At 51.1% G+C, this 13,691-nt stretch overlaps 1 protein-coding gene across 1 annotated transcript in view; it reads right to left on the bottom strand.

The window, feature by feature from the left end:
* Positions 1-7,814, bottom strand: part of METTL5 (methyltransferase 5, N6-adenosine) — a 65,409-nt gene extending 57,595 nt beyond the window's left edge. The window contains exons 1-2 of the mRNA XM_063933507.1: positions 7,535-7,814; positions 7,177-7,291 (exon numbers count right to left, since the gene is read on the bottom strand). Of these exons, the coding sequence (XP_063789577.1) occupies positions 7,177-7,291; positions 7,535-7,688 (269 nt within the window). The 5' untranslated portion in view covers positions 7,689-7,814. The remainder of the gene's footprint in view (positions 1-7,176; positions 7,292-7,534) is intronic.
* Between the last annotated feature and the right edge of the window lie 5,877 nt (positions 7,815-13,691).

Raw genomic sequence — 13,691 nt, 5'->3', positions numbered from 1 at the left:
GTGGATGCTGGGGTTCCTGAAAGGACCATGGGGAATAGCGGCTCCGCAGGAGACAGGGCACAAAAAGTAAAGCTTTTTCCGATCAGGTGGTGTGCACTGGCTCCTCCCCCTATGACCCTCCTCCAGACTCCAGTTAGGTACTGTGCCCGGACGAGCGTACACAATAAGGGAGGATTTTGAATCCCGGGTAAGACTCATACCAGCCACACCAATCACACCGTACAACTTGTGATCTAAACCCAGTTAACAGTATGATAACAGCGGAGCCTCTGAAAGATGGCTTCCTTCAACAATAACCCGAATTAGTTAACAATAACTATGTACAATTTATGCAGATAATCCGCACTTGGGATGGGCGCCCAGCATCCACTACGGACTCCGAGAAATAGATTTATCGGTAAGTAAAATCTTATTTTCTCTATCGTCCTAGTGGATGCTGGGGTTCCTGAAAGGACCATGGGGATTATACCAAAGCTCCCAAACGGGCGGGAGAGTGCGGATGACTCTGCAGCACCGAATGAGAGAACTCCAGGTCCTCCTTAGCCAGAGTATCAAATTTGTAAAATTTTACAAACGTGTTCTCCCCTGACCACGTAGCTGCTCGGCAAAGTTGTAATGCCGAGACCCCTCGGGCAGCCGCCCAAGATGAGCCCACCTTCCTTGTGGAGTGGGCCTTTACAGATTTAGGCTGTGGCAGGCCTGCCACAGAATGTGCAAGTTGGATTGTGCTACAGATCCAACGAGCAATCGTCTGCTTAGACGCTGGAGCACCCATCTTGTTGGGTGCATACAATATAAACAACGAGTCAGATTTTCTGACTCCAGCTGTCCTTGCAATATATATTTTTAATGCTCTGACAACGTCCAGTAACTTGGAGTCCTCCAAGTCACTTGTAGCCGCAGGCACTACAATAGGCTGGTTCAGATGAAATGCTGACACCACCTTAGGGAGAAAATGCGGACGAGTCCGCAGTTCTGCCCTGTCCGAATGGAAAATCAGATATGGGCTTTTGTAAGATAAAGCTGCCAATTCTGACACTCTCCTGGCAGAAGCCAGGGCTAGAAGCATGGTCACTTTCCATGTGAGATATTTCAAATCCACCTTTTTTAGTGGTTCAAACCAATGAGATTTTAGGAAATCCAAAACCACATTGAGATCCCACGGTGCCACTGGAGGCACCACAGGAGGCTGTATATGCAGCACTCCCTTAACAAAGGTCTGGACTTCAGGGACTGAAGCCAATTCTTTTTGAAAGAAAATCGACAGGGCCGAAATTTGAACCTTAATAGATCCCAATTTGAGACCCATTGACAATCCTGATTGCAGGAAATGTAGGAATCGACCCAGTTGAAATTCCTCCGTCGGAGCACTCCGATCTTCGCACCACGCAACATATTTTCGCCAAATTCGGTGATAATGTTGCACGGTTACTTCCTTCCTTGCTTTAATCAAAGTAGGAATGACTTCTTCCGGCATGCCTTTTTCCTTTAGGATCCGGCGTTCAACCGCCATGCCGTCAAACGCAGCCGCGGTAAGTCTTGAAACAGACAGGGACCCTGCTGAAGCAAGTCCCTCCTTAGAGGTAGAGGCCACGGATCTTCCGTGATCATCTCTTGAAGTTCCGGGTACCAAGTCCTTCTTGGCCAATCCGGAACCACTAGTATCGTTCTTACGCCTCTTTGCCGTATAATTCTCAATACTTTTGGTATGAGAGGCAGAGGAGGAAACACATACACCGACTGGTACACCCAAGGCGTTACCAGCGCGTCCACAGCTATTGCCTGCGGATCTCTTGACCTGGCGCAATACCTGTCCAGTTTTTTGTTGAGGCGAGACGCCATCATGTCCACCATTGGTCTTTCCCAACGGGTTACCAGCATGTGGAAGACTTCTGGATGAAGTCCCCACTCTCCCGGGTGAAGATCGTGTCTGCTGAGGAAGTCTGCTTCCCAGTTGTCCACTCCCGGGATGAACACTGCTGACAGTGCTATCACATGATTCTCTGCCCAGCGAAGAATCCTTGCAGCTTCTGCCATTGCACTCCTGCTTCTTGTGCCGCCCTGTCTGTTCACATGGGCGACTGCCGTGATGTTGTCCGACTGGATCAACACCGGTTTTCCCTGAAGCAGAGGTTCTGCCTGGCTTAGAGCATTGTATATTGCTCTTAGTTCCAGAATGTTTATGTGAAGAGACGTTTCCAGGCTCGTCCATACTCCCTGGAAGTTTCTTCCTTGTGTGACTGCTCCCCAGCCTCTCAGGCTGGCGTCCGTGGTCACCAGGATCCAATCCTGTATGCCGAATCTGCGGCCCTCCAATAGATGAGCACTCTGCAACCACCACAGAAGAGACACCCTTGTCCTTGGAGACAGGGTTATCCGCAGGTGCATCTGAAGATGCGACCCTGACCATTTGTTCAACAGATCCCTTTGGAAAATTCTTGCGTGGAATCTGCCGAATGGAATTGCTTCGTAAGAAGCCACCATTTTTCCCAGGACTCTTGTGCATTGATGTACAGACACCTTTCCTGGTTTTAGGAGGTTCCTGACAAGCTCGGATAACTCCTTGGCTTTTTCCTCCGGGAGAAAAACCTTTTTCTGAACCGTGTCCAGAATCATCCCTAGGAACAGCAGACGAGTTGTCGGCATTAACTGGGATTTTGGAATATTCAGAATCCACCCGTGCTGTTTTAGCACTTCTTGAGACAGTGCTAATCCCATCTCTAGCTGTTCTCTGGACCTCGCCCTTATTAGGAGATCGTCCAAGTATGGGATAATTAATACGCCTTTTCTTCGAAGAAGAATCATCATCTCGGCCATTACCTTTGTAAAGATCCGAGGTGCCGTGGACAATCCGAACGGCAGCGTCTGAAACTGATAGTGACAGTTTTGTACAACGAACCTGAGGTACCCCTGGTGTGAGGGGTAAATTGGAACGTGGAGGTACGCATCCTTGATGTCCAAGGATACCATAAAGTCCCTCTCTTCCAGGTTCGCTATCACTGCTCTGAGTGACTCCATCTTGAACTTGAACTTCTTTATGTACAGGTTCAAGGACTTCAGATTTAGAATAGGCCTTACCGAGCCATCCGGCTTCGGTACCACAAATAGAGTGGAATAATACCCCTTTCCTTGTTGTAAAAGAGGTACCTTGACTATCACCTGCTGAGAGTACAGCTTGTGAATGGCTTCCAAAACCGTCTCGCTTTCGGAGGGGGACGTTGGTAAAGCAGACTTCAGGAAACGGCGAGGTGGATCTGTCTCTAATTCCAACCTGTATCCCTGAGATATTATCTGCAGGATCCAGGGATCTACTTGCGAGTGAGCCCACTGCGCGCTGTAATTTTTGAGACGACCCCCCACCGTCCCCGAGTCCGCTTGAGAAGCCCCAGCGTCATGCTGAGGCTTTTGTAGAAGCCGGGGAGGGCTTCTGATCCTGGGAAGGAGCTGCGTGTTGCTGTCTCTTCCCTCGACCTTTGCCTCGTGGCAGATATGAATAGCCCTTTGCTCTCTTATTTTTAAAGGAACGAAAGGGCTGCGGTTGAAAAGTCGGTGCCTTTTTCTGTTGGGGAGTGACTTGAGGTAGAAAGGTGGATTTCCCGGCTGTAGCCGTGGCCACCAAATATGATAGACCGACTCCAAATAACTCCTCCCCTTTATACGGCAAAACTTCCATATGCCGTTTTGAATCCGCATCGCCTGTCCACTGTCGCGTCCATAAAGCTCTTCTGGCCGAAATGGACATAGCACTTACCCGTGATGCCAGTGTGCATATATCCCTCTGTGCATCACGCATATAAAGAAATGCATCCTTTATTTGTTCTAACGACAGTAAAATATTGTCCCTGTCCAGGGTATCAATATTTTCAATCAGGGATTCTGACCAAACTACCCCCGCACTGCCCATCCAGGCAGTCGCTACAGCTGGTCGTAGTATAACACCTGCATGTGTGTATATACTTTTTTGGATATTTTCCATCCTCCTATCTGATGGATCTTTAAGTGCGGCCGTCTCAGGAGAGGGTAACGCCACTTGTTTAGATAAGCGTGTTAGCGCCTTGTCCACCCTAGGAGGTGTTTCCCAGCGCTCCCTAACCTCTGGCGGGAAAGGGTATAATGCCAATAATTTCTTTGAAATTATCAGCTTTTTATCAGGGGCAACCCACGCTTCATTACACACGTCATTTAGTTCTTCTGATTCAGGAAAAACTATAGGTAGTTTTTTCATACCCCACATAATACCCTGTTTAGTGGTACCTGTAGTATCAGCTAAATGTAACGCCTCCTTCATTGCCAAAATCATATAACGTGTGGCCCTACTGGAAAATACGGTTGATTCGTCACCGTCACCACTGGAGTCATCGCCTGTGTCTGGGTCTGTGTCGACCGACTGAGGCAAAGGGCGTTTCACAGCCCCTGACGGTGTTTGAGTCGCCTGGACAGGCACTAATTGATTGTCCGGCCGTCTCATGTCGTCAAACGACTGCTTTAGCGTGTTGACACTATCCCGTAGTTCCATAAATAAAGGCATCCATTCTGGTGTCGACTCCCTAGGGGGTGACATCCTCATATTTGGCAATTGCTCCGCCTCCACACCAATATCGTCCTCATACATGTCGACACACACGTACCGACACACAGCAGACACACAGGGAATGCTCCTAACGAAGACAGGACCCACTAGCCCTTTGGGGAGACAGAGGGAGAGTTTGCCAGCACACACCAAAAGCGCTATATATATATATCAGGGATAGCCTTATAATAAGTGCTCCCTTATAGCTGCTTTGTTATATCAAAATATCGCCATAAATGTGCCCCCCCCTCTCTGTTTTACCCTGTTTCTGTAGTGCAGTGCAGGGGAGAGACTTGGGAGCCGTCCTGACCAGCGGAGCTGTGAGAGGAAATGGCGCCGTGTGCTGAGGAGATAGGCCCCGCCCCTTTTCCGGCGGGCTCGTCTCCCGCTATTTAGAAAAATTAGGCAGGGGTTAAATATCTCCATATAGCCTCTAGGGCTATATGTGAGGTATTTTTAGCCTTTATAGGTACTCATTTGCCTCCCAGGGCGCCCCCCTCCCAGCGCCCTGCACCCTCAGTGACTGCCGTGTGAAGTGTGCTGAGAGGAAAATGGCGCACAGCTGCAGTGCTGTGCGCTACCTTTAGAAGACTGCAGGAGTCTTCAGCCGCCGATTCTGGACCTCTTCTGATTTCAGCATCTGCAAGGGGGCCGGCGGCGTGGCTCCGGTGACCATCCAGGCTGTACCTGTGATCGTCCCTCTGGAGCTTGATGTCCAGTAGCCAAGAAACCAATCCATCCTGCACGCAGGTGAGTTGACTCCTTCTCCCCTCAGTCCCTCGCTGCAGTGATCCTGTTGCCAGCAGGAATCACTGTAAAATAAAAAACCTAGCTAAACTTTCTCTAAGCAGCTCTTTAGGAGAGCCACCTAGATTGCACCCTTCTCGGCCGGGCACAAAAATCTAACTGGAGTCTGGAGGAGGGTCATAGGGGGAGGAGCCAGTGCACACCACCTGATCGGAAAAAGCTTTACTTTTTGTGCCCTGTCTCCTGCGGAGCCGCTATTCCCCATGGTCCTTTCAGGAACCCCAGCATCCACTAGGACGATAGAGAAACTACGGGTAGTTTTTTCACACCCCACATAATACCCTTTTTTGTGGTACTTGTAGTATCAGAAATGTTCAAAACCTCCTTCATTGCCGTGATCATGTAACGTGTGGCCCTACTGGAAAATACATTTGTTTCCTCACCGTCTACACTGGAGTCAGTGTCCGTGTCTGTGTCTGTGTCGACCACCTGAGGTAACGGGCGCTTTAGAGCCCCTGACGGTGTTTGAGACGCCTGTACAGGTATTAACTGATTTGCCGGCTGTCTCATGTCGTCAACAGTCTTTTGTAACGTGCTGACACTATCACGTAATTCTTTGCATAAGACCATCCAGTCAGGTGTCGACTCCCTAGGGGGTGACATCACTAACACAGGCAATTGCTCCGCCTCCACACCATTTTCCTCCTCATACATGTCGACACAACGTACCGACACACAGCACACACACAGGGAATGCTCTGATAGAGGACAGGACCCCACTAGCCCTTTGGGGAGACAGAGGGAGAGTTTGCCAGCACACACCAGAGCGCTATATATATATATATATATATATATATATATATATATATATATATATATATATATATATATAGGGATAACCTTATATAAGTGTTTTTCCCTGATATAGCTGCTGTATATATTTATCTGCCAAATTAGTGCCCCCCCTCTCTTGTTTTACCCTGTTTCTGTAGTGCAGGACTGCAGGGGAGAGTCAGGGAGCCTTCCTCCAACGGAGCTGTGAGGAAAAAATGGCGCCAGTGTGCTGAGGAGATAGGCTCCGCCCCCTTCTCGGCGGCCTTTCTCCCGCTTTTTTAAGGAAAAATTGGCAGGGGTTAAATGCATCCATATAGCCCAGGAGCTATATGTGATGTATTTTTTGCCAAATAAGGTGTTTTTATTGCGTCTCAGGGCACCCCCCCCAGCGCCCTGCACCCTCAGTGACCGGAGTGTGAAGTGTGCTGAGAGCAATGGCGCACAGCTGCGGTGCTGTGCGCTACCTTATTGAAGACAGGACGTCTTCTGCCGCCGATTTTCCGGACCTCTTCAGTCTTCTGGCTCTGTAAGGGGGCCGGCGGCGCGGCTCTGGGACCCATCCATGGCTGGGCCTGTGATCGTCCCTCTGGAGCTAATGTCCAGTAGCCTAAGAAGCCCAATCCACTCTGCACGCAGGTGAGTTCGCTTCTTCTCCCCTTAGTCCCTCAGTGCAGTGAGCCTGTTGCCAGCAGGTCTCACTGAAAATAAAAAACCTACTTTAAACTTTTACTCTAAGCAGCTCAGGAGAGCCCCTTAGTATGCACCCTTCTCGTTCGGGCACAAAAATCTAACTGAGGCTTGGAGGAGGGTCATAGGGGGAGGAGCCAGTGCACACCAGGTAGTCCTAAAGCTTTTACTTTTGTGCCCAGTCTCCTGCGGAGCCGCTATTCCCCATGGTCCTTTCGGAGTCCCCAGCATCCACTAGGACGTCAGAGAAAGAATTTTATTATGCTGTAATCAGCACAAATAATGTGTTGCCCTAAGGAACAACAAAAAATCATCAGAAGTTATATAAATGTACTTACCCAGCGCCCAACATAGCTGCCCCAATACTGAGCACTCCACACCCACAGCCTAGATCTGCGACTACTTTATCTTCAATATCACCAAATGTATTATGAATGGTGTATAGCATACACGCTGCAATGACAAAGGATTCAAAAAGAACATGTTGAACAACTGTTCAATAAGTGTCCAAACCATCACAATCAGAATATTACAAGAGGACGACTAAATACATATTAATCCAATTCCAAGCATCTTATTACTGCTGAGTATTTCTAATGGGGTCAAGTTCCCCATAAACAGAGTAGTTTTTGTTCAGATACCTAAACTGTACTGTTTATGATGCTCATGATAAGCAATCATGATAAACACACTCACCTGCAATATGTGGTCTTGTGGGATATTGCTCCAAGAGAAGCTTTGGATTCTCAAACACATCAACTTGCTGCAGGCAACCCTCAAGCTCCTTCAGCTTCATTGCTTTATGCTGCAGAAACACACCACATGCAACAATATTACAAAGCAAATACATAAACTACTACGCAAAACAAATAAACAGCCTATAACCAGCGCGATCCAGACAAGCCTCAAAGTGAAAAATCCAAGTTAGAGCACAATATGTAAACTGTCCGTTCACATAAACCTTCCCTCGGCAACTCGAACGTTATCATAAGTTCCGGGGAAGACAAGGCAAGGCACAGCAGCAATTTGTTGCAATTTGCCGCCTTATAACTCTCACCCTGTGGAATGGCATTTCTAATATTTTATCATAGGCTGTAGAGCAGGCGGAAGAACTGTAATATGCATTATCATTATAAAAATGTAATTAGGAAGGTAGTTGAAGCAAGTATTTAGCTATGATGTGTGTGGACTGTTTTTGTGTTTATGGCATTTAGAGCACGGTTTAAAGATGATTAGTAGACTGTAAGCAGTGTATAATGATCACCGGTATATGGTCAGGAAAGAGTTTTTAGGGCAGTTGTGAGTCGTGTAACGTGTGTAGGTGATAATTAGTAAATATAGGGCTGGTAGTGAGCAGAGCCTAGTGGTGACTGGAAATCAGTGAAGGGATAATAGTGGGGTTCAGTATGGCTTCTCAACATTAAGAAAGGAGACAGCGGTATGTTGAACCTGCCATGCTGGTACTGTGCTATAAGACATGGTAAGCAATGATAAAGTTGTAAAAGACGGTAACAATGCTTTACATCGCTGCCGGGTCTGAGGTGTATCCAATGTTTTAAAGGGCCAATCCTTTAAAGGCCAAACCAAATGGTTGCCCCTTTAAAACATCACTGGGAACTCGCCGATATAACATTTACCCCTGAATCTCTTCTCTTTTGCTGTAGCAAGGGGATAATTAGCATGTCATTTTATCACCCTTCTCTCATACCCTTCGATTGTATCTTTTTGGCAGGTACGGTACCAATTTTTTATGGTCTGTACTGGCGAAAAAGGGTCTTTGTACTGAGTTCAGGGTCTTTGTAGTCCCATAGAGTTATATGGCAGCGCTGCTGGGCCATACCGCTTTGCCCTTGACAACGCCCACTTTCCTTTTTTGTACCGATTTCCTCCTCTTCAATGGGGGTCATTCCGGCCCGTTCGCACGCAGTGGTTCTTCGCTGCGGTGCGAACGGGTCGAAACTGCGGCTGCGCGGCTCCCGCATTGCACACGCGCGTCATTGCCCAGCGACGGCAGTCGCCAGGCAACTACGCCAGGACCAAAGAAAGCGATCGCCGGCCCGATCGCAAGAAGATTGACAGCGGGAAGGAGGATCGGGGCGTCTACTCTCCGTTTTGCGGGCATGGTGAGGTGAACGCAGGCGTCTCTAGGCGTTTGGATGGCGGATGTCTGACGTCACAGCCGGGACCTTCATCGCTGGATCCATCGGACTGGGTAAGTAGGGGCAGGGCTGGTCTTGTTCTGCACAAAACTTTTTCAGCGTAGCAGGGCTGCACAAGCGATCGCAGCCCTGCTATGCTAAAATACACTTCCCCATAGGCGGCGTCAAGTTGATTGCATGAGCAGCGAAAAGTTGCTACGTGCGATCAGCTCGGAATGACCACCAATGTTGGATGGTGTGTTCTCTATTTCCATATGGTGATTATGAGAGATCACAGGCTCCTTTTTGGAGCCTCTGTCCCTGCCTGTGCCGGATGATACAGCTGGTTGATGTGATTGATTCTGCAATGCGATCCTGGGTGCTAATATCGCGCTGAGATCGCATTGCAAATGCGATCAATAATAAATGGACCACTCTGCCATTTTTATTTCTTCCATTTACATGTGATTGAGAAACTTCTAGGAGACACTGCATGCAGTAGCGGATCTTGCCACGGGCAAGCAGGACTTTTGCCCGGGGTGCCGCCTTCCAGAGGGCGCCGCATCAGGGCAAGATCCGCTGCTGCTGTGTGCCCCCCGCTGCCGCTACTCTGCCGCTGTGAAGGGAAACTAGACGCGTACGCGTCTAGTTTCCCTTCGTGGAGAGGTCCTTTACTGTGCGGTGCGCGATGACGTCATCGCGCACCGCACAGCAAAGGTCCTCTCCACGAAGGGAACTAGACGCTACGCGAGTTTCCCTTCGTGGAGAGGACCTTTGCTGTGCGGTGCGCGATGACGTCATCGCGCACCGCACATCATTTCAGTCTGTACAGGGGGGGGGGGGGGGGGGGCGTAAATGACCACGCCCCCTGTACGAAGCCACGCCCCCTATTGCCGCCCAGGGCGCACAGAGCGCCAGAACCGGCCCTGACTGCATGGAAACTTTCAGAGCTTTTTGGTTTGCATGACTATCGTGCAGTGTACTGCCAATTTAAGGCTGGACATATGGTGCAAGATTTTCAGGACAATCAGTGCAAATGACAGAGGGCTAAGTGACAGTCCCTTAATAGCCATGCCTTCATACACTGAATAATGCATGGGTACAATGTACAGTTTACTCCATGGAGTCAGCAGAACAACAGTCAGGAAAATTGAAAAAATGCTTCATAATAAGATCAAACAATCCCAACCATTTTTCTGCCTTTTTCAAGCACTGAACAATTATTGTTCATGTACCGTACATACACTGAGCTATAATCATTCAGAGCTGATGTGCTCAGACCAGTGTGTTGTATGGTCAGCTCTAAGGTCAGTATGTAAGTATTATTATTATTGCAGATATTTAATGCTGTGTCAACTTTTATTACAAAACATGTTTCAAACAAACAACATTCAGTGACAAATGAGACAGCAAGTGCTGTGACAAGACCCTACGGGGGTCATCCCGACCTGATCGGTGCTGTGCGTTTTCGCACAGCAAGTGATCAGGTCGGAACTGCGCCGGCGCCGCAGTGCGCCGGCGCATGCCAGAAGGCCGACGGACCGCTACAATTGCCTCTGCCTGATTGACAGGCAGAGGCGGTCGCTGGGCAGGGGGGGCGGAACGGCGGCGTTTGGCCACCATTTCGTAGGCGCAGTCCGGCCAACGCAGGCATGGACCGTGCGGGGGGCGGGCTGCAGCGGCTGCGTGACATCACAAGCAGCCACTGCGGGCTGGGGAGCGACGAGTAGCTCCCGGCCAGCACGCTAAAGCTGCGCAGGCCGGGAGCTACTCCTAAAGTGCAAAAGCAGCTTTTGCACTTCTGCGGGGGGGGGGGGGGGGGGGGGGAATTTAGTGACATGCGGGGCTGGATAGCCCTGTGCTGGGCGTCCCCCTGCATGTCTATGATCACGATCGTAGCTGTGCAAATTTAGCACAGCTACGATCAACTCGGAATGACCCCCTACATACTGTACCCTGTATTAATTTCAGTGACCTTCACACATGCATTCTTGACATAAAGGTTAGGAATTACAGCCACTTGAAACATCTGTGATTAACCCTTTTATGGCATGTAGTACTTTATGTACTAGTGATTTGTCACATTTAAGTTACAGTCAGGTGATGAACTTTATAACCAGCAGATATACTAATTGGTTAGGCAATGGAATAAAGTGCCACAAGCTCGATTCTTGAAATGCCAGAAAATAGGGTAATATTAGCTATATTAGCACTTTCTGTACTTAGGGGCAGATGTATTAAGTCTGGAGAAGTGATAAAGTAGTGATAAAGCAGCAGGCCCGCCATCAGGGGGGTGCTGCGGGCACAACTGTCCAGGCCTTTCTAACAGAGAGGGGAGGGTCAGGGCCGCGCATGCCGCTGTCTGTCCAGGTCCCAGTCCGCCAGCTCTATTAAAAATATCCCTCTCAAGATGGGCACCGAGTCAGAGGAGACAGTTATTAAAGATACTAGCTCTAGTATCTCTAATAACTGTCTCCTCTGGGGCGGTGGCCATTTTTGGAGAGAATTTTTCAATAGTTTTTTTTTTTCTTGAAGTTGTGGAACCATGAAACAGTCTAATGCGTCAGCAGGGAGGGAAGCGGAGAATCCATTCACAACGGATACCGGCACATCAGGGCTACTCCCACTCGTGGGTGTCTACGACACCCATAGAGCGGGAATAGATCCAGTGGCATGCGCAGCAAACCTGCAAGGGAACTCTTAGCACTCATCCCGCTGCCGGCATTCTGGGTGGGATGCCACTGTCGGGATACTGACAGCTGTCATCCCGTCCGCTGGCAAATCATATGTAATCCTTATGGTAACAAAGGCGCCGAGCCCGTGATGGCGCCGGAGAGGGGTAAGGGGGAGGGGCGGCAGGTGGCCCGCGGGCCAGCGGCACAATGGAAAGGAGGGGCGGGCAGGTGTGCCCGTCCCCTCTTTCACACCTACAGGCGCTGGTAGCCTGTAGAAGGCGAGGGGGCCGGCCGGATAGCGGGCGGGTTAAATAGGAAGGCGGGGGGGAGGAGGCGGCCACTGAGAAAGGTGAGCACAGAGAGTGAGGAGAGTGAGCCAGCGGACGGCAGCAGCGGCGGTGCTACGAACGGCGGCGGAGAGGATCCACGGAGGGCACCAGCATCCGCCGAGCAGGAGGAAGAAGGTCACTCGCGGGTGAGTGCGGCTCGGCGGGTACGAGAAGAGGCAGCAGCGGGGGGACGGAGAGACGTCGGGCACAGGCTGCGGAAGCGACTTCCGGTCACTTCCGGTCGCGCGGCGGCTCCGGAGGCTGGGTGCAGCGCGGGGGGGCCAGAATAGGGTCGCATTTCGGCGGACAAGGCCACCAGCAGGATCAGCACCGCAGGGCAGCTGCAGAAGCCACATTGCATCCCCTGCAAAATAGAAAAAGGAAAGCAGCATGGATGGGCCAGCAGAGAGGGGGGTCAGAAGAAGGAGCATACCCCACAGGTTCAGGGAGGAGACAGAGGACAGCGCAGGGTTGCACTTTAACCCTGCAGGGAGGGAAGGAGCACGTCAGCAGCAGCAGCACAGAGAGAATGATGCAGGAGCTCCCCCTGGCGGCAGGAAAGGAAGAGGACAGCTGCAGGAGACGAAGAGAAGGAAGAGCAGCTCCAATCCGGCAGCCAGGGCTGCGAAGAGGAAGAAGCAGCCGGCAGCAGCGATCACCAGCGAGCAGCAATACGGGGTGAGTGACCTGCCGCCCATTTACGAAGATATCCCCGCGGCAGCGGAGTCAGACGGACCTGACTCCGGGGGGGAGGGGCGGAAGGGTTGGGGCAAAGTTTTGAGCAGCGCCAATCCCACTTCACCCGCCACACAACCGCAAACCCCAGCCCGTAGATGGGAGAAAGGAGAGGGCGGCCCATCAGCAAGCGGCCGGGATGCGTGGGTACAGGAGGCTTCCACCCAGCTGTTCAAGGAGATGTCACAGCTTCCGGCGGCGGGGCAACCGGACAGGGGGAGGCATGACAACGGACACCGTCACAGCAAGGAGAGGCATCACAACGGGCACGGAAGCAGGGAGTCATCTTACGGCCGGAGATCACCGCGTTACCATTCGCCACCGCCCAGCCCTCGGCATCGGCACAGCCTACATTTCACAGCACGCAGGTCATCACCGGTCAGGGGTTACAGCCGACACGCATCACCGCCGGAGGCATACATCACATCACGGCACGGCTGTCGAGGGTGCAGCTGCAGCAGGAGAGAAGACAGGCAGGAACAGCGTTATCAGTCGACGGGAGGAGGGCAGCGATCAGTGCAGCACAGCAGCCAGCACAGCACACCGACAAGACAAGGCGACAGGGAGGCAGTGCACAGGAACTTGCAAGTCTTCACCACGCCAGCAAGATCAACGCACGGGAGCAATACGGCGGTCCACGGTACCATCACGCCACGGGAACGGCAGAGGGCATACACGCAGCGGCCAGGAGGCGCGGAATTCCAGCGCGGAGAGGGCGTCATGGGCTACGCTACGGCCGGCGATGCCCCAGCAGTCAACACGGTCCAAGTGGCCACCACACCGAAGGCAGCATCCGGCGCGATGACCAGCGCGGACGGTCCAGCGAGGGAATCCTCACACGGGACGGGTGAGACCAATGTCGATATGAACAGTTTGTGTAATGTTATGGTGTCCCCAGATATATCGCAGAATGTTGGTAACGTTATGGTTAAGTTCACGGGGGTGGTCGGTAAGGGCGGAGCAGGTCAGGCGAGGG

This window comes from Pseudophryne corroboree, chromosome 7, assembly GCF_028390025.1.
Source record: "Pseudophryne corroboree isolate aPseCor3 chromosome 7, aPseCor3.hap2, whole genome shotgun sequence".
Lineage (NCBI taxonomy): Eukaryota > Metazoa > Chordata > Amphibia > Anura > Myobatrachidae > Pseudophryne > Pseudophryne corroboree.
Note: the sequence above shows the minus strand (reverse complement) of the source record. Positions and strands in the feature narration are given on the sequence as shown.